Raw genomic sequence first — 21,485 nt, 5'->3', positions numbered from 1 at the left:
ACTCAGGCACCACCAATTATTTTGCTTTTAAAAGAGTGTATCATTTAAAATAAAGACGTGGGTGATTGTTCCCACACGAACCCTAGTTCCTAATGGATCCTCCCCACCCACGTAACTGTCTTAACTCATCTTCCAGACTGAGGTCAAAACCCAAGTTTTCCTTTTCCTATTTGAAGCTACAAACATAAGCTTCTATTACCCCCTTTACTCCATTCCCTTTACCAATTTCCTAATTCTATGCTTTCTGAACTCAAATATAATACTATTATTGTTCCACTTCAAGCACTGGAATAGCTTTTCAATACTCTCACAATAACGCTCTGAGGACACCAACATCTCAGAGAACTCCTATTTTCTGGCTCCACATATCTTTCCTACCACATAACTCAGTGGAGATTTTACATTTATTTTTGTTAACGTTTGGTTAATGACGCGACATTGGAGTGTAGAGTTCATGATCTGAATTCTCCCTTGTTTTCCCTCAAAATTGTACTACCTATTCTTATTCTTATGGCTATTCGTAGTGTAGGCTGAATAAATAGGAAGCCAAAAGGTAAGTCTTGCGGTAGGTTCCAACAGCCAAGATTCTCCTTGCTGTGACCTTATTTGATACTTAACATATCTGAGCAAAATTTCACATCTGTAAAATGTGAATGATAGTTCCTTACCTGCAAAACCCCTGTGAGGGCCAGAGGATGGGTCAGTCTGCCGGGGAGATGCTGGCGCTGTTGGGGGTGGATCTTCCCCTAACAGCCCCCACAATAATCTTATCAGACTGTGTTTTATTTGACATTTTAAAAAAGATTTTATTTACTTGTTCCACAGAGAGAGTACAAGCAAGGGAAGCAGCAGGCAGAGGGAGAAGCAGGGTACCCACTGGGGAAGGAGCTCGATGCAGGGCTGGATCCCAGGACTCTGGAATCATGATCCGAGCCAAAGGCAAACACTTAACAGACCAAGCCATCCAGGTGCTCCAGACTGTTTTAGAAGCTTCCACAAATCCACTGGGAAACATAGGACAAAAATGGGCAAAGTAAGCCTTACCCAGTCCTTGGTCATGTTCTGTTCTGAAGAAAGGACTAGCCAACTGCAGGGTATACTGTCTTCTGTCTGCTCTGGGCCTGCCTGGAAGTTATGGTCAGATATCTTAGGTCAGGCTGCTGCCAGAAATGATGATCTCCCAAGAGTGGGACCTCCACCTTCTTTCAATACTGAAAATATTTTATTCCTGTAGACTAGAATCTGTGGATTCAAGAGCAAATTCAACTGTAAGAGGATATGCACCTGGGACCCCAGCTTTCTCTTGCCATGTAGACTTACTCTAACAAAAGCCTCCAACATGTCCTCTTTTTTAAAGATTTTATTTATTTATTTCACAGAGAGAGATCACAAGTAGGCAGAGAGCCAAGCGCGGGGGGGGGGGGGGGGGGGGACGGGGGTGGGGGCAGGCCCCCTGCTGAGCAGACAGCCTGATGCGAGGCCCTCAGATCTCGACCTGAGCCAAAGGCAGAGGCTTAACCCACTGATCGAGGTAGTAAAAAATCATGAGCATTGGGGCGCCTGGGTGGCTCAGTGGGTTAAAGCCGCTGCCTTCAGCTCAGGTCATGATCTCAGGGTCCTGGGATGGAGCCCCGCATCGGGCTCTCTGCTCAGTGGGGTGCCTGCTTCCTCCTCTCTCTCTGCCTGCCTCTCTGCCTACTTGTGATCTCTGTCAAATAAATAAATAAACATTTTTAAATAAAAAAAAAAAAAAACATGAGCATCATCTTATTTAATCCTCAACACTACTCTATAACGTAACCATGATCTCCATTTTAAACATAAGTAAGCTGAGGCTTGATCAGGTGAAGTGTGTTGGCCATGTTAACATCCTCCCTAAGTAACAATGTGGGAATCTGAATCCCCATCTGCCTCTCTCCGTATGACATATTTCTCTTCCAACAGTCTCAATTTTTTTTCTTTCTTGTGCACTTTAGTAATTTTACTCCCTGGGGCACCTGGGTGGCTTAGTCAGTTAAGTGTCTGACTCTTGATTACAGCTCAGGTCGTCTCAGTGTTTTGGGATAGAGCCCAGCATCATCGGGCTCCCTGCTCAGGGGAGAGTCTACTTCTCTCTCTCTGCGACTCCCTCCGCTGTGTTTTCTCTCTCTCAAATAAATACAATTTTTTTTTTTCCCCCAAATAAATACAATCTTAAAAAAGAAAAAAAAAAAAAAAGAACTTTACTCCCTAGCACATGATATTATGGCATGGTCATAGCTGCAAAAACAGAACCCCTGGTACCAGTTCTTGTAATATTTTCTATGTACATCCAGCCAGCAACTTCCACACTAGCTGGAATGCAAAGGCAGAGCCATCCCTGCCTTAGCAGCAGCACGTCAGATCAGTCTCCCCAAGGGTCAAGCCCTGGAGCCATGCTAGAAACTCATACTCTGAGGACACCAACACCATGAAGTCAATTTGTATCTTGCTTCACCCTGGAAGGCAGCCAATTATTCTCAAAGACTCTCTTGCTCTCCTGAATCCTCCATACCCAGAGAGCTCATCTCTGACCCATTCTCTGACCAACTGCTGAACGCAGTGAACAAGGATACCTACCAGCCTCATGTCTAATCCGGACAATGCTTTGTCTCATCTTGGCCCTTCAGTCTAGTCTCCCTGCAGTGCCAGCCTAAAAAGAATGATATACAACTCAAATGTGGAACTCTACAGGGGCAGGAGGGAGGTAGAAGAGGGGGTAAGACATGAATGAATTTACACCTGAGATCTCTAGGATTGGTGATCAAGGACTCAACCATTTCCCAGAAACTCCTTGGCAGACATTTCCTCATACTTAACAGATCAGAGCTGCATCAAAGGTCCGTGCCTGCAACATAGCAATGAAACAAAAAATGGCAATGGAAATACCCTGATTAGTAGGACTAATCTGCATTTTATAATGAACTGAGGTTAAAGTGAAGTTCCTAGATGGAGAGCTGTCTAAATAAAATAGGAATTTTTCTTAACAAAAGGGGCATGGATGTCAGGATGGCAGCCAACAGTAGCCAACAAAATAAGTAGGTTAGAAGAGAAAAGCCTAAAGCAGTATTAAAAAAGTAGCTCATAAAATTCAGTATTCCTTTTGTTACAAACCTATAATAGCCTAGGAATGGAGTGGCTACTTCCTTAGACTCATTATGGTACAATGGGAAACAAGTATTTGGTGTTTGTCCCAGGTTTCTGGCACACAGCTCCTAAAATGCTTGGAATCTCTGGAGTGACAAGAGTAGCTTTGATATGCCAATGAGATTATTGGTAACTGGGGGTCCACGGACATCTTCAGGATAGGGAGTGGTCCCCCAAAAGAGCAAGGCATGATGAGATGCTGCTGCCCCTTGGAACAATTTGTTACTTAAACTGTAACCCCTGGAGGATTTTACTAGTTGCCAAGCACATTTAGACATGGCCTTAAAAAATACTGATACTGACAACAGGTCTTTGGGGAGAAGGACGATGTACGACTGTGAAGCTGGGCAGCAGGGGATGCGCGGCTCGCACAGAAGCTGGGCATCTGGGGATGCCAGGCTCGCTGAGGGCAGTGAACGCCGCCCCTTCACAGAAGCCGGGCAGCCAGGAACGCCTGGCCCGCTCAGGGCGGAACGCCGCCTGCTTCAGGGAAGCAGAGCACCCGGGAACTCCTGGTCAGCTCAGGGTGGAACGAAATCCGCCTGCTTCCCCTTTTCGTGATCGCTCCTTTCTCTTCCCAGAAGTGCTCGTTGTTAGTTAGATGAGTCCTTTGAATGTGCTTGGTTAACTATAAACATTACCCTCCACCTTGCTTGCCTGCAAGAGGTGACTAACTTTTGACTTTCATCAATCCTTCTGTTGGCTATTGTTTTCTATCTAATAAAAGTGAGACTGTGGAGTTGCTCGTGGCAGCAGTCCTTTTCGACTGTTGTCCCCTGCTCCCAGTCTTTTGCAGCTGACTTGTTTGTGCCTAATTCTTCTCTCGTCGCCAACTGGAAGCGGCAATGAGAGGGTTAGAACTTTCAGCCTCATGCCCTGGAACTCTGCAAAGTGGAGAGGGGCTGGAGACTAAGTTTATTTTATTTTTATTTTTTTAAAGATTTTATTTATTTATGACAGAGAGAGATCACAAGTAGGCAGAGAGGCAGGCAGAGAGAGAGGAAGGGAAACAGGCTCCCTGCTGAGCAGAGAGCCCGATGCGGGACTCGATCCCAGCACCCTGAGATCATGACCTGAGCCGAAGGCAGCGGCTTAACCCACTGAGCCACCCAGGCGCCCTGGAGACTGAGTTTAATCATCAGTCGGCTATATAATCATGCCAATATAATCAACAAAACCTCCTAAATTACACAGTTTGGAGAGCTTCTGAGTTGAACACTTTGAGGTGCCAAGAGGGTGGGGCACCCCAACTCCATATAGACAAGTTCCTGTGCTCAGGACCCTTCTGGACCTCACCCTATATACCTCTTCATCTGGCTGTTCATTTGTATCTCTTATAATAAACTGGTGAATAACGTAACAATATATATTCTATTTCTGCGTGCATTTAAGAAGTTTATGCAAATGGTTTTACACCTGATGCATCTGAAAGACCCCTCCCCTAGAAGATAGATAGGATAACTAACCGCTTGTTTCCTTTTCTGTGAACCGCTGGCTTTTAGGCGATTCTTGGGTAAGGGGATCCGCGGGTCTTTCATTTGGAGGTCCCACCGAGATCATCGGACTCCTGCCCACGGATCCAACTGACTCCCACCGGGAGGTAAGCTGGCCAGCATTCTTGTCTCCTGTCTCATGTTCTCGTTTGTATCCAGTCTCGTGTTCTCGTTTGTAGGCCTCTGTTTTGCCTATGCTTCGGTAGTATAGGACTGTACGACAGCGCGCGTTGTTGCTCTGTATTCTGTAGGCAGCTTGAGAAGGAGTTGACGAACTCGGACTTCTCCCCTGCCACCCTGGGGGACGCCCCAGGGATCAAGGGGGCCCGCTTTTTCGGGGCCCCACAAGTACATTTCTCTGTCCGCCACGGAGGAGCCTCTTGGTTCCCCTGGGCTGGTTCTGTCCGCCACGGAGGAGCCTCTTGGTTCCCCTGGGTTGGTTCTGTCCGCCACGGAGGAGCCTCTTGGTTCCCCTGGGCTGGTTCTGTCCGCCACAGGGAGACCTCGTGGTTCCCCTGGGCCGGTTGAATTTGTACTTTCGGTTTTGTACCGAAATCGCGCAGTGTCCTTCTTGTTAATTGTGTTGTGTGTCTTACTTATTGTCCTTGGTGTTTTCTTTGACTCCGAATGGAGGCCAACAATGTATGTCTTCTTGTATGTCTCCATGTTATGTCTTTAAATGTGGATATATGTTCCTTGTACTGGTCATGAAGGTTACATTCTGTTTAAGGGGACTCTGGCTTTATTTCTCTCTGTTTCTCCTAATAGATGTGGGGGGCTTCTCCCTCACTCACTTCCCATGTAAATGGCTATTACTGGAGCCAACTGGGGTTGGTCTAACTCGAGACAGAGACTATAAGGAATATTCCCAAGCAGCTGCCGAAACTCTCTTTGTTTCGGGGAAGTTTCCTTGTGTTCTCTGGCCTGACTTGGACTGCCTAACCCCTCCCCCCTTGCTGGTGGGAAAGCATGGCGTCTGCTCCTCTGTTGGGGCTTATGAGCTCTGAAGCCGGGAATCTTTTCTCTGCCTCCTGGCAGCACTTTGTTTCCTCTGTTTTCCCCTTCTGTTTCTGTACCAATGCGCGTGCAACCTGCATGACTAGCCTCTAGATCATGCACCACGGCTCCTTCTCTCTTCACTGTCAAGGAGCAAGAAGAGTACCCCCTGGACCTAACACACTCACTCCAGATCTTCCCACGCATGTCTCAGGTAAACATTCAAATTGGAGTGGGCCCAGGTGGAATGCAAATCAGTATTGGAACTAAGTTAAGTTTGTTGCTTTAATTAAGATAGATGCATCTTTGAAGTTAACAGCAGTAAATGTGAAGCTTTATTCTATCGAAGTTTACTAAAGGTCAAATAAGCTCATGTTATTTATTAAAATTTGTTAGCAAAGAAATGACTAAACTGATGGCTAATTGTCTCTCAAAGTTCTAATGGGTAATTGCTGAAGTAGCTTTCAAAGTCTTTAGTAACCTGAAAGTTTTAAAGTTTTGCTTGGATGACAAGTGGAATTAAATTGTGGACATCTAGGTCTTAACCAAACAGGATAAAATGCTAAGTCATTAATTACTGGATGTAGGTTTGTGCTTTTTTACTTACTGCAAAGAAACTAAGAGTATTTAAATCTGCTGGTAAACTTGTTTGCCACTTAACTGATTCATAAATTGCCACCTGAAGAATTCTGTTGTAACAGTTCACAATTGGTTAATAACTAAAGGTGTTTCTAAGAATACAAAGTTCTGCTTAGTGTAACTAAGACTGATGGAAATAAAGGGAAACTCTGTATGTAGGAAAGTAGGAGATATGTAAGAAAGATTTAAGGAATGGGAATACATTTTGTTGAAGGTAAGGGAAGGTAATTTTGTCTTAAATGAGATGGTTGTTTAGAAAGAAATGACTTGGGACAAAACCTGAATGCAAAGGAAAGTTGTAGAAGGGTTGTGAAGGGAAATCTTCAGAAAAGGAATTTTAGCTATGGTCAAGAATGGATTAAGATTGAAATGAATGGGTTTTAAAGGTACATTGGTACAAGACTGAAATTCTCTGTTCAAAAGGACAATGTTTTCTTAGATCAATTGATCTGTTAAGAAAATGTAAATGGTTTTCTCTTTGCCTGCCCAGAAAAACCAGTTTCTATGTTTTGTTTATCAGGTGTTTAACATCCCTAATTATATTTAGGCATGTGCTTTAAAACTTTCTAAGATTTTAGCAAATGTTGACAAGATTTAAATTGTAAATCTCTTTAACTCAGGCTTTTCCTTGGTATGTGAAGTTGCTCATGAAGTACTACGAAACCAATGATAAACCTTGGATTACATTTGGGAAAATACTATAACTATTCTAGAGATTCTACGCACTTCCTAAAGTTTTAACGTTTTGAGAGATCACCGCTTGATACTGTAATTATGGAAATGTTATGTGTCACAGAAATAACCTGATTTCCTTGCAGCTAAATTGTAAACTCCCATGTCTCTTTAGCTCTAACCATATCTATTCTGAGTTTTTGTAATTTATAATTGTTTTAATTCTCTGGTAAAATGAGTTTTATCTTCAAGGAGATTCCTATAAAGGACTTTCAGGACAAATACAGATATTTGATATACTTGAAAATCCTAAAACTGAAATGGGTAAGAATTTCCAAAACGGACTAAAGCCGCATTCACCAGAATTAGTAACATGGGACTAAATGAACTAAAAGATTATAGTGTTGTGTCTCTTAATGTTTTGTCTTACTTTAAACATTGCTGGTTCTCTCTAATGTTTGCTCTTACAGACTAGGGATACTCCCTCCTAGTTATCTGTAACTTATAGAGATGTGAAAGTGCTCAAAGCATTCAAGCTTTTCTCTCTATCTGAACCCTCTGACACCAAAAGGTCTCAGTAAGTATTCATTCTTCCATGGCAATCAGTCATTTGCATAAGTTCAATAAAAATCTGTTCTCCTTTAACAGGAAAGAATTGGAAACACGGGTTATTTTACCAAGGCTTTGACTGGGATGTCATATTTGAATAGACTCAGATATGACCAGACAGCTTTAAGGAACTAAGGTTGACTTTATGAAACCTGGAGCCATAAAGCCCCTTGGGACTGTTGGCCTGATACCTTGCTTACAGAGTTCCCAGCAGCCCCACCAGGTGAGTAAAGAATGTCACTCCTTGGTAGGTGCAGTCTCGGGAAGAGGAATTCGCCCAAAGGTATTGCAGGCATGCCTCATGGCAAGTACAGGGCTTGGCTTCTGGCCCGGAGAGGCTACTAAAAGTTCAACCTAGAGATTCCTTATACAAAGTTCCAGCAAAGCAGATTCTAAAAGATCTATTGATCACAGTCACTGTTCTTGCTGAGCTTATGTAAATAATTAGGCCAAGTTTGTTAAAACTGGACTTGTTTCACAAGTGAATTAGTCCTGATTTGGCTATCTCTGGAAATGAGGGTTATTTTAGAGAGAAAAATTGTTTTAGTAACACACCTTTATGGATGTTAAATTCTAGATTTGATTGTCTTTAAATGTTTACCTAAGCTAAACAATTTGAGGTAAACTTCAGAGAAGTTGCACAATAGCTTCTTTAGTCGATCTTATTATTTTGTGGGGATATTAGCAGACCCCACAGCACATGATTAAACAACTGGAAAATGGGATTGATTCCCCTACAATTGTATAACTTAACTAACACCTTATGTGTGGCTGGGATAATGAAATTGCCTAAAAACCACCATACCACACTCCATAGGATTAACTATGGACTTGTGGAGATAATGGATGACCCCACTTTCTTTATGAGTGGATTGGATGATCCATGGGGGACTCCCCTTATCTCTTGACAAGTTTTCTCACTTGCCAGTGATCCTCTGTAATCAGGATATTGTTAAGGCTGGACCACTCAAAGGTCGTCTTATTGGTTTCATCCCTTAGTCATATTTATCCTAGAGGCCACCTCTGTTGAGGTGCAATCGCAAACAGATGCTGTAGCTAAGCATAGAACAGCCCTCCTCATAAAAAGAGCCTCAAAGCTCACTATAAAACAGTCCCTGACTGTAATGACTTCACATCAGGTCCAGATTTGTTTTAGAATTCAAAGGCAATCAATGGATAATAGAAACCAACTAATTAAGTATTGGACTATACTTTTAGATATGCCAGAATTAATACTTAAAACTTGTCAAACTTTAAACCTAGTTACCTGTATGCCTGAACCTGACCACTGTACTTCTTTCTCTATAGAGCAAAAAAGGTTATTGATCTTGCTTACTCTATCTGGCCAGATTTAAGATGCCCCTGTTAAAATATGAATGACATCTGCGGGACTAGAGGATGTCATGTGGCATGTAGAAGCCCTTAATAAATATACTACAAAGGCACTCAATGATCCATTAAATGGCATCTCCCTCCTTAATACCAAAGTCTCACAAATACGCAAGGCAGTCCTACAAAATAGGATGGCTTTAGATGTCCTGACAGCAGCCCAGGGTGGCACATGTGCAATTATCAAGACAGAATGTTGTATATACATCCCAGACTATCACAAAAATATCACAGGACTAATAAAGGATATAAATGCCCAGATTAAGGCTCTACAAGGTCCCTCTCTTAGTGATTGGTTAAGTTCCTGGTTTGAAGGAGGACTATGGCCAAATCTCCTTCTCGGGCTTCTTATTTTTATCGCCTCATTAACCTTAATATGTTGCTTTGTTCAATGTTTCTCTACTTGGTGCCGAGACTCCATTGCTGCAATGACTTCACCATGACAGACGATCCTTGTCACGTGAGAGGACGCCTCTTCACTGTCAGCGCTGGATTCGGCTGCCTCCGCCTTTCGTAACTCCCCTATACATTCCTCCACTGATCAATATTGACCCCAGTAGGTAGGGACAGCTCTATGCCCCTATTCAGCAGGAAGAAGTTACAGAAGATGAGACCTTCCACCTTCAACCACCTTAAAGATTTAAGAGTCAAAATTGTTCAGGGGGAAATGATGAAGGAGCAGGAGGCTGGCTGAGGATGGAGAAGGGGCTGATGCCTTGCACCCCCTCTTCACCCTTCTCCACCGCGAAAACTGGTTCAACAGATTGCCTTGGCTTACTACTTTGTTGTCATCTATAACGGGCCCTCTCATCATTCTGTTATTAATTCTAACTTTTGGTCCTTGTGTCTTAAACAGGTTAGTACAGTTCATTAAAGATCGCCTGTCTGTTGTTCAGACTATGGTACTGACACAGCGATACCAACTCCTCAAACAGAGCCCCGGACTAGCTCAATGCAAGGGCAGGACATGCAAGAACAAGACGAATGGATAGAAGATTCTATCCATGATAAAGAAAAAGGGGGGAATGAAAGACCCCTCCCCTAGAAGATAGATAGGATAACTAACCGCTTGTTTCCTTTTCTGTGAACCGCTGGCTTTTAGGCATAAATTAGGTTATTAATTGCTCTTTTGCCCTTCTGTAACTGCTTGGCTTATAGAAATAATAGAAGACGCCATGATGGCATTCCTACCTTCCCCCTTCTTGTTCCCCCTCCCTGCCTCTCTCCTCCCGCGCGCGGGCCCTCAGAACCAATCAGCTTGTTCCCCCTTCCCGCTTCTCTCTTCGAGCGAGCGGGTCCCCAAAGCCAATCAGCAAAGTCCACTTATGCCTTTTTCAAAAGTTCTAACTGTCAACCAATCAGTTGCGCCCCACCCAAAACTTGTTTGTACCTGTCTATAAAAACCCGGCACCACCCCAGCCGGGTGTGCTCAGCTAGCAGGAGCTGCTGACCACCCGCAGGCGCCTGCTTAACAATAAAGAACCTCTTGCTGATTGCATCCAGTGGCAGTGTTGGATTCTTGGGTAAGGGGATCCGCGGGTCTTTCACATCCTTTTACAAGAGTTTTTTAAAGATTTTATTTATTTATTTGACAGACAGAGATCAAAGTAGGCAGAGAGAGAGGGAGAAGCAGGCTCCCTGCTGAGCAGAGAGCCCCAATGCGGGGCTCGATCCCAGGACCCTGAGATCATGACCTGAGCTGAAGGCAAAGCCCCAATCCACTGAGCCACTCAGGTGCTCCCTTTTACAAGAGGTTTGTAGGATTTTATTTTGTTCTTGTTTTATCAGCAAGCTTTTTCTCCCAACACTATTGACTTCAAATGTATGGGAGTTCATCCCCACACCAGCCAATTCTCCCAACTCCCTGAACACCAACTGGGTGTCCTAAAATTCAACTCAGTGCTCGCTTCGGCAGCACATATACTAAAATTCAACTCAGTTTTGACACTAACTACCAGGAATTCATGCAGATCCCACAGCTTAAGGCTCAGTTTTGCAAAACCACATTTCAGATACCAGTCACAATTCCCATGTTGCCACTTGTACTTCTGAGCAGCTGGGTTTTAGGGGCACCTGGGTGCCTCAGTCAGTTGGGAACCTGACTCTTGATTTTGGCTCAGGTCATGATCTCGGGGTTGTGAGATTGAGCCCCAAGTTGGCCTCTGCACTCAGCTGGGAGTCTGCTTGAGATTCTCTCTTTTCCTTTCTATATATGATTACTATCTGTTGATATAATTATTTTTGGTATAACTGGCAAATATTAGTTTCAGGTGTACAATGTAACAATTCAGTATCTGTATACATTATGAAATGGTCACTGTGATACGTCTAGTTAACATTTATCACCATATAGTTATAAAACTTCAAATATATAATATAGTATTATTAATTATAATCACCATTCTGTACATTACATCCCTATGACTTATTTATTCTATAGCTGGAAGTTTACGTCTTTTGATCCCTTTCACCCATTGCACCACCCACCCCCAGCATCTAGCAACCACCAACCTCTTCACTTTACCTATGAACTTGTTTTTTTCATTTTGTTCCATTTTTAAAAATTCCCTATATATAAGTGAGATCATACAGAATTTGTCTTTCTCTGATTTATTTCATGTAACATAATGCACTCAAGGTCCATCCATGTTGCAAATGGCAAGGTTTCCTTTTTTCTTCTGGCTGAATAAAATTACTGTGTGTGTGTGCGTGTGTGTGTGTAAATGCCTGAGCCACCCAGGCGCCCCTCTAATATATGCATTTCTTTTTTATTTATTTATTTATTTATTTTTAATTTTTTAATAAACATATAATATATTTTTATCCCCTGGGGTACAGGCCTGTGAATCGCCAGGTTTACACACTTCACAGCACTCACCAAAGCACATACCCTCCCCAATGTCCATAATCCCACCCCCTTTCTCCCAACCCCCCTCCCCCCAGTAACCCTCAGTTTGTTTTGTGAGATTAAAAGTCACTTATGGTTTGTCTAATATATGCATTTCTTTTTTTTTTTTTTTAAAGATTTTATTTATTTATTTGACAGAGAGAGAGATCACAGCAGGTAGAGAGGCAGGCAGAGAGAGAGAGAGAGGGAAGCAGGCTCCCCGCTGAGCAGAGAGCCCGATGCGGGACTCGATCCCAGGACCCTGAGATCATGACCTGAGCCGAAGGCAGAGGCTTAACCCACTGAGCCACCCAGGCGCCCCTAATATATGCATTTCTAATATGTGTCTAAATTCCCTCCACTGACAGCTTTAGTTGAATTCAACAAAAGTTGACATGTAGATTATAAAATGCCATTCAAAACATTTCCACTATAATTTTTTTTGAATCATGGATTATATAGACATGTATGATATGCTTACCAAAAAATGGGAGACTTTCTAGTTATCATTTTGGTATTGTTTTATAAATTTAATTCCACTGTAGTCAGATAGAGTATTCTGTATGATTTCAATCCTTTGAAATTTGTTTAGACTGGCTTTATGGCTCACCATATGCTAAATTTTTATAACTGTTTTATGTGCACTTGAGAAAACTCATTGTGGGGAAGTGTTTTACACTTGTCACGTTTATTAATCATGTTATTCTAATTGTTCAGGGGTTGGCAGTATAGTGGGCTGGTGACCTTTTTTGTAAATGACATTTTCCTGGAACACAGCCATACTCATTTGTTTATGTATTCTCTATGCTACTTTCATCTTACAATGGTGGAGTTGAGCAGGTGCAGGGTTATCTGGCCTACAGAGCCTAAAATATTTTCTCTCTCATTGCTCTTTACAGAAACTTTGCCCACCACAGTTAAACTACAGCCTTCTAGCTTTTTGTCTCCTTATTCTCTGTTACTGAGTGAGATATGCTAAGAAACTCCCATTATGACTGGGCATTTGTTATTTCTCCTTGTATCTAGTGTAACCTACACTTCAGGAATTCTACTAAGTATATACCCAACAGAACTTTCATGCATCAAAATGCATGCACAAAAATGTTTCTATCAGCATTGTTTAATTTATAATAGATACAAGCCAGTAACAACCAAACATCTAATCATAGTTACCATTTATCCAGACCATACTAGGTAGTGGAATGCATAAATAAATTGGGGTATAATCACACCAAAGAATACCATACAGCAATGAGAAAAAATGAACTACTGCTATATCCAACAACTCGGATGAATTTCACAACAAAATATTGAGCAAACGAAGCCAGACACCAAAGGACATATACCCTATGATTCCATTTGTATCAAGTTGTTTTTTTTTTAAGATTTTATTTATTTGAGAGAGAGACAGAGAGTGAGCACAAGCAGGGGGAGCAGCAGATGGAGAGGTAGAAGCAGGCTCCCCACGGTCTAGGGAGCCCAACGATGATGGGCTCAATCCCAGGACCAAGATCATGAAATCAAGAGCTGGACGATTAACTAACTGACCGAAGCCACCTGGCACCCCTCCATTTGTATAAAGTTAACAGCCAGGCAAACTTAACACGATGTTTTTAGGATAATAATTACCTCTGGAGAGAAGGGAGAAGATTATGATGAAATGGGGCTCCTAGGGTGCTACAATATCCTATTTTTTCATTTTAAGTGTTATACATGAAAAATACTCTTAAAGAAAAATACAGATCAGTTCCACTTACAAATGTAGAATAAAAAAAATTTTAATTTTATTATGAAAAAGTTCAAGCCAAAGAAGAAGAAACAGTGTAATAAAACCCTATGTACAAAGAATGAGGAGGGGTGCCTGGGTGGCTCAGACAGTTAAGCATCCAACTCCTGATTTTGCCTCAGGTCATGGTCTCAGGGTCAGGGTCGTTGGATTGAGCCCTGCATCAGGCTCCTTGCTGGGTGTGGAGCCTGCTTGAGATTCTCTGTCCCTCTGCCTCTGCCCAAGTGTGCACTTTCAGGAAGGAAGGAAGGAAAGTATAATCAAACACCTTATATCCATTATGTGCCTTCAATAATTATCAACTCAAATCTAATTTTGTAAAAGGCGGAAGATTTATACGACCTGAAGAGAAACCAAAGCATCAAATCTAATTTTGTATTATCGGAGTGCCTGGGTGGCTCAGTTGGTTAAGTGCCTGCCTCTGGCTCAGGTCATGGGATCCAGTTCTGTATTGGGCTCCCTGATCAGTAGGAAGCCTACTTTTCCCTCACCCACTCCCTCTGCTAGTGTTCCCTTTCTCACTGTCTCTCTCTCTGTCAAATAAATAAAATTTAAAAATATAAATAAAAATAGTAATAATTTTAATTAATTTTATTATTTAAAAAATAATAATAATTTTGTATTATCTATACCACCACTCAGCTCCCTTCACCACTGATTATTCTGAAGAAAATCCAAGACAGCTTTTTATTTCTGGATGCAAAAATATTAAATAAAATATCAGCAAATGGAACCATATTAAAAGAACAAATCACTATGGACAAGTATGGTTTCTTCCAGGAAAAGAAGACACCAGGAAATCTAGTAATCTATAAATCAAATATTAAATAGAGAGGAAAAAATATAAATGAAAGTAATTTTAAAATTATTTGAGGGGCTACATTGTACAGCATGGTGATTACTGTAAAGACTGTTTTATATAACTGAAAGCTAGAAGAGTGGATCTTAAATGTTTTCACCACATAAAAGAAATGGTAACTATGTGACATGATGCAAGTGTTACCTAACCTATGGCAATAACTATTTTGCAATATGTAAGTGTATTATATCAACACATTGTACACCTTAAACTTACAGAATGTTGTATGTCAATTACATCTCAATAAAGGTAGGGTGGAAAATCTTTGAGAAAGAGGAACAAAAACTTGATAAATCATAGTTACCATTTATTCAGACTATACTAGGTGCCAGGCATTACACTTCGTACTTAAAGAACATTTGCTAGTTTAATCTTCATAACAACTCTATTAAGTATGATAGCTTTTTTCACAAATAAAACAACTGACTCAGATATTAACCTACCCAAGTCAGAGGCAGAAGCAGATTCTTCTTACTCCACAGTTCATACACTTGCCACTTGGCCAAAATTATTTGCAGATAACAAAAATACTCAACTAGAAAATATAAAGGAATCAGTGTATAACCTAGTGGCAGTAACATTAACCGTAGACTGAGGGGACAAAATAAGTACGTCTTTCAAATTTTTGCTTTTGTGCATTATATAAAATTAGAAGAAACAAAAAAAGGGGGGTGAGGTCATACGGAAAATAAAACCACACCACTTACGCTTACAACAGTATAAACTATCTAGGAATAAACATAAATAGATATGTCTAAAACACATGTGAAAAATCACCACCACGGTTGGTCAAGGAAACCAAACATTTGTGTTAAAGGAAATCCACCACATGTTCCTGAAAGTGTTGGACCTATACCCACATCAGTTTTACCCCAAAATAAAAGCATCCACACAATAGAACTGCAATAGTTAAAACAAAAAAAAACCGAAAACTTCCAAAGCGTTAGTAATATGGAAATAGCTGATAGGATATCAGAATCAAAATGTATAACATTATACCAGTACCTACACAACTGATCCTAACATTAAAACTGAAATACACCAAAATTTAACAAGAGTTACTTTCCGGACTATTTGGGAATTTGAGCACTACTTAAGAATAATTACATCTGTCGGAAATAAAAATGAAACACATCTTCTGCAAGAATATACAGTAGGGGCATCTGGGTGGCTCAGTGGGTTAAAGCCTCTGCCTTTGGCTCAGGTCATGATCCCAGAGTCCAGAGATTGAGCCCCGCATGGGGCTCTCTGCTCTGCCTGCCTCTCTGCCTACTTGCGCTCTCTGCCAAATAAATAAATAAAATCTTGGGGCGCCTGGGTGGCTCAGTGGGTTAAAGCCTCTGCCTTCGGCTCAGGTCATGATCCCAGGGTTCTGGGATCGAGCCCCGCATCGGGCTCTCTGCTCCTCAGGGAGCGGGCTTCCTCCTCTTTCTCTGCCTGCCTCTCTGTCTACTTGTGATCTCTGTCTGTCAAATAAATAAAATCTTAAAAATAAATAAATAAATAAAATCTTAAAAAGAGAGAGAGAGAGAGAGAGAGAGAGAATATACAGTAAACATGGGCGCAAGAGGCCAGAAACCCACTCTTTAAGGATGTGCTCAGCATCAACAACCGAACTCCCCAAACGCCCACCCCAACACGGACACGACCTCCGCTTCCCCCCACCAGACACCCCAAACCGCTACTCTCCCCAAGTTCTCGTCTCAACACAGAACCTCACAAGCTCCCCCCGCCCCCAGGGAACGCCCAAATGATCCTTCCGCTCCGGAACAAAAACAAACAAAACAAAAACCAAAAAAAAATCCAAAACCCAACGCGCTCTCCCTGGCCCCCAAACACTCCCAGAACCGACACTGACCTGGCGATAGCCTCGATCTTCACCGCTGGACACAGATCACCGTACCACTTCAAACACTTTCCCTCCGTGTCTACGGCCCCCGAGGCCCTCTTCAGCTACTGACAGACCCTCAGAAGCACCGAGATGGCGGCCGAGGAGGGCCAACGGGCGTGGTCCCGGAGATCCTGAAACTGGCCCTAGGCTCGGCCTCTGTGACGTCATATTGCAGTGCGGACGCCAGGCTGTTTGCAGAGAGCGGCGGTTTCCCCGCAGAGTCCTCCGAGGCGGGCGTGTTCTCGCTTTGCGCCTTTCTCTGGAAGGCTCTAGACGGCGAGAAGCTATTGAAAACGCTTTATTTCCGGACCACTTTTAGCCTTTGGACCACCGGAGGCGGTGCATATACTGCTTAGCTCCTGAGAAACTCAGGCCTGCCACGTCTCTCCTCAGGATCCGCCGAGATGGTCGCGGGCTTTAAGGAGCTTTCAGTTTGAAAGACCCTAGAGGACCCGCACCCAAGGACGCACTCACAGACCACTGGATGCAATAAGCAAGAGGATTTTATTCGGGCATGCTCGGACTCCCAGGGACACTTGACCAGGATGGGTCAGTGCCTGAGAGCCCCGATCTGTTTCAGGAATGCCTTAATATAGAATTTTACAGTCCATTACATCAGAGCCCTCACTTTTCTAGCCAGTAATTTCAAAGCATTACAGGAAGGCCTACACATAGGTAGCCAATCCTTTAAAACCAACCATACATTCTGGCCAGTCACCGTTCAGGTAGTGTACAGTAGAGGGTACGTGTTGAATTGCACGTTTCTAACCTTTATCCGTATATGTGCTGAACCACACGTCTCCAGCTAGTGTACGTGCCGAACCGTACGTCTCCGGCCTTGGTACGGGAGGCAACCCTTATCAATTTTACTTAGTAGTAGGGGAAATTCTTAACAGGGGAAGGGTATAACTTTATTTGATTACACAGCGAACGAGGGTTTAAGCAATTTTTCATTTCTTAGCAAAGCATTAGAAGCATTATTATACAGAAGCCAGAAACAGCTGGGTTAAACACAGATTTTTGCTATTCGTTATCCTGTTATGCTGCTTGCTGACTCCCTTATCTATAGTCAGCTGGCCACAGTTTCTTAGTTAGCATAAGCTGGTTATAAAAAGAATGTTAAAACTTATAGGCTATACTATAGTTCTGACCTGGGGTCCTTCAAGTTAAAGGACGGGGAGAAGCTAAGTGCGCGCGACCCGCGTGGAAGTGCACAGGGGAGGGAGTTCGAGCCGAGCCGGAGCAACAGTTGGAGGGGAACGGGTTAGTATCCTGGGAATGCTGGCTGGAGGGGGCTTTGTGGAGAAAGCGGCATTTGCGGCCCGGCTAGATTTCAGAGAACCGCGGGAAAAGGCATTGGTCAGAGTGGGCAAACGGGGTTAGAAAAGGCTCTTGGTATGATTCGTGTGGGTGAAAACGGGTCACAGGGCTGATGGAGGTCAACAGGCGGCAGACCTCATAGAGAAGCTGGACTCTCCCACGGTGGCGGGAGTCAAAGACGCGGCTTTTCTCTAACGGTGAAAAATACCTTGAATCAAAAGCTCTGAGGGGTCCCTGGCTGGCTCAGTCATAGAGCCTTTGACTCTTGATCTTGGGGTGGCTGGTGGTAGATTGCACTTAAATTTTTTAAATCTTAAAACAAAACAAAAAACAAAAAACCCTTTGAGGGGCACCTGAGTGGCTCAGTGGATTAAGCCTCTGCCGTTGGCTCAGGTCATGATCTCAGAGTCCTGGGATCGAGCCCTACATCGGGCGCTCTGCTCAACAGGGATCCTGCTTCCTCCCCATCTCTCTCTGCCTACTCTCTTTGTCAAATAAATAAATAAAATCTTAAAAAAAAAAAAAAAAACCCTTTGAGTAAAGGAAGTGGTTCTCTTCAATATTGCAGCCCAGCTAATTAAACTGATGAGCTTCCAGTGCGAAACTCCGTCACAACCAGGCTTAGAGCGCCTTTCAATTAAAGGGCTTATTCATTCATCCGGATGTTTATAAGATGCAGGTGGCAAACGCTGTTCTGCATGCTAGGGATACAAAAATTGTAAATGCAGGCAAAAATATCCTTGGTGGAGCTTTGCAGAACGTAAAATTGCAGGTTTGAATATAAAGTTTTAAGAGTGTTATGATTCCCACCTACAACGTGACCTACAATGCCTGGCAGCCTGACATAACTGAAGATAAGTAACCAAAGATGATTATGCTTAAGTCTTAAGATCTAATGGAATTTGCTATACTAGGTTTTGGGTTTTTAAGGGACCCATACCCCTTTCTTCCTCCTAATTTCTCTCTTGGAACGGAAGTGTCTATGCTACACCTGTCCTACCATTGTATTTTCAAAATGAGTAACTTCTCTAATTTTACATGTTCACAGCTAGAGAGAAATTTTGCCTCAGGGTAAAATCTGTGTCTCCTCAGATTCACATGTAGAACACCCTAACACCCTGCTATATTTGGAGGTGGGACCACGGAGGAAGTATTTAAAGTTAAATGAGATCCTAAGTGTGGGGTTCTGATCCCAGTAAGTTCAGTGTCCTTATTGGAAGAGACACCAGAGAGTTCTTTCTTTGTGCAGACAAACTGCAGAAATGCCTTGCATTTCTCACATGGTGAGAAGGCAGCCAGATGTCTGTAAGCCAGGAAGAGTACTGACCAGAAATCAGATCTGCTGGAAACTTGATTGTGGACTTCTAGCCTCTGGAACTGTGAGAAAATTAATTTCTGTTGTTTCAAACACCCACTCTAGTATTTTTTATGACAGCCAAAGCAGTCTAGTACAGCGGTGAATTACATTGCTTAAAAAATTGGCATTCTAAAAAAATTTTTTTTTGCATTCTTTTGGTAAACCCAGTTAGTCATGAAGTATTCATTTTTTATATAAATTTATTTATTATATAAAAAGAATCTTGGGGGCGCCTGGGTGGCTCAGTGGGTTGGAGCCTCTGCCTTCGGCTCAGGTCATGATCTCAGGGTCCTGGGATCAGGCCCCACATTGGGCTGTCTGCTCCGCGGGGAGCCTGCTTCCGTTCCTCTCTGCCTGCCTCTCTGCCTGCTTGTGATCTCTGTCAAATAAATAAAATCATTGAAAAAAAAAATCTTGGGAAACATTTGTGGAATTATGGTATGCCGCTTCCAGTCGGCCACGAGAGAAGAATTAGACACAAACAAGTCAGCTGCAAAAGACTGGGAGCAAGGGACAACAGTCAAAAAGGACTGCTGCCACGAGCTACTCTACAGTCTCACTTTTATTGGATAGAAAACAATAGCCAACAGAAGGATTGATGAAGGTCAAATGTTAATCCCATCTTGCAGACAAGCAAGAAGGAGGATAAAGCTTATCCAAGTTAACCAAGCACATTCAAAGGACTCATCCAACTAACAACGAGCACTTCTGGGAAGAGAAAGGAGCCACCCTGAGCTGACCCTGCGTTCCCAGGTGCTTGGCTTCCCTGAAGCAGGCAGCGTTCTGCCCTGGGTGGGATGGGCGTTCCCGGCTGCCCGGCTTCTGTGAAGGGGCGGTGTTCCGCCCTGAGCGAGTCAGGCATCCCCAGCTGCCCAGCTTCACGGTTGTACATCGTCCTTCTCCCCAAAGACCTGTTGTCAGTATATATATTTCTTAAGTCCATATCTAAATGTGCTTGGCAACTAATAAAATCCTCCAGGGGTTACAGTTTAAGTAACAAGTTGTTCTGAGGGGCAGCAGCAATGGTAGAAGGAATAAAAATTTGGATCAGACAAATTTAACAATATGGGCTGTCCATGAATTACTTCTGGCTTTAATGTTTGAGCTCAGTTAGAATGGCTCTACAGTTTACTTGGTTAGTTGACTGAAACAGGAATAAAAAAGGTGGCCTACACTGAAGTTTAAATGCGAGAAAATTCTTTATATTTTGTAAAGATTCCAAAAGTATATGGAGTTAGGAATGTTAATGTGTAATTATCATGTAAAGCCAGTTTACCCATCCACTAAAAATATATCCTAGGAGCATCCAGAAGATAATTTCTTCAAAGAAGCTGATTTGGCTATAGAAAATTGGTATATAAGACTCTGGTACTATACATGAGAAGGTATAATAATTTGAAGATACACCGATAAATGAATGATGCATGCTACAAATTCTAAAGGAACCACTTAAATAATAAAGTTATGCGTAAAAAGCCAGCAATGGAGATAATCATAAAACATAATTGCTCCAGGGGCACCTGGGTGGTTCAGTCAGTTGAGCCTCTGAGACTCAATTTCAGCTCAAGTCATGTTTTCAGGATCCTGGGATCAAGCCCTGTGTTGGGTTCCCCACTCAGTGGGGAGTTTGTCTCACCCCCCCCACCCCTGAAATAAATAAATTTAAAAAAAAAAAGTTACTCCAAAAGAAGGTAGAAAATGACAAAAAGGGGGAGCAAAACCAGCTGGGATAAATAACACCACTGTAATTATGAATGATCTAAATACCTCAGTAAAAAGAGATTATCAATTAGATAAAATAGGTCCAACTACATGCTGCCTACAAGAAACTTTTTTTTTAAAGATTTTATTTATTTAACAGAGATTACAAATAGGCAGAGAGGCAGTCAGAGAGAGGAGGAAGGAGGCTCCCTGCTGAGCAGAGAGCACGATGTGGGGCTTGATCCCAGGACCCTGGGATCATGACCTCAGCTGAAAGAGGAGGCTTTAACCCACTGAGCCACCCAGGCGCCCCCGAGAAACTATTTTTTAAAGATTTTATTTGACAGCACAAGCAGGGGGAGCAGCAGACAGAGGAAGAGGGAGGGGACAAAGTAGGCTTCACTGAGCAAGGAGCCCAATGCGGGCCTCAGTCCCAGGACCCTAGGATCAGGACCTGAGCAGAAGGCAGATGCTTAACTGACTGAGTCACGCACGTACCGCTAGAAACTCATTTTAAATATCAGGTTACAAGTAAACCATGTTGGGGCACCTGCCTGGCTCAGTTGGGGTTGTGAGTTCAAGCTCCATGTTGAATGTAGATATTACTTTAAAAACTTTTTAAAAATTAAGGCATATTAAATAGAGATATGAAAGCTATAAAAAGATAGGCCCCAACCAAGTTTCTAGAGATAAAAACTACAACTTCTGAGATAAAACATAC

General features: G+C 42.6%; 1 protein-coding gene across 1 annotated transcript in view; it reads right to left on the bottom strand.

Annotated features, from left to right (window-relative positions):
- Positions 1-16,664, bottom strand: part of LOC131817381 (zinc finger protein 577-like) — a 30,383-nt gene extending 13,719 nt beyond the window's left edge. Inside the window, exons 1-4 of the mRNA XM_059150668.1 lie at positions 16,354-16,664; positions 2,761-2,866; positions 2,599-2,671; positions 1,045-1,125 (exon numbers count right to left, since the gene is read on the bottom strand). Coding sequence (XP_059006651.1) covers positions 1,045-1,125; positions 2,599-2,607 — 90 coding nt within the window. The 5' untranslated portion in view covers positions 2,608-2,671; positions 2,761-2,866; positions 16,354-16,664. The remainder of the gene's footprint in view (positions 1-1,044; positions 1,126-2,598; positions 2,672-2,760; positions 2,867-16,353) is intronic.
- Between the last annotated feature and the right edge of the window lie 4,821 nt (positions 16,665-21,485).

Source organism: Mustela lutreola, chromosome 16 (assembly GCF_030435805.1).
Source record: "Mustela lutreola isolate mMusLut2 chromosome 16, mMusLut2.pri, whole genome shotgun sequence".
In the NCBI taxonomy this organism is placed as follows: domain Eukaryota; kingdom Metazoa; phylum Chordata; class Mammalia; order Carnivora; family Mustelidae; genus Mustela; species Mustela lutreola.
Note: the sequence above shows the minus strand (reverse complement) of the source record. Positions and strands in the feature narration are given on the sequence as shown.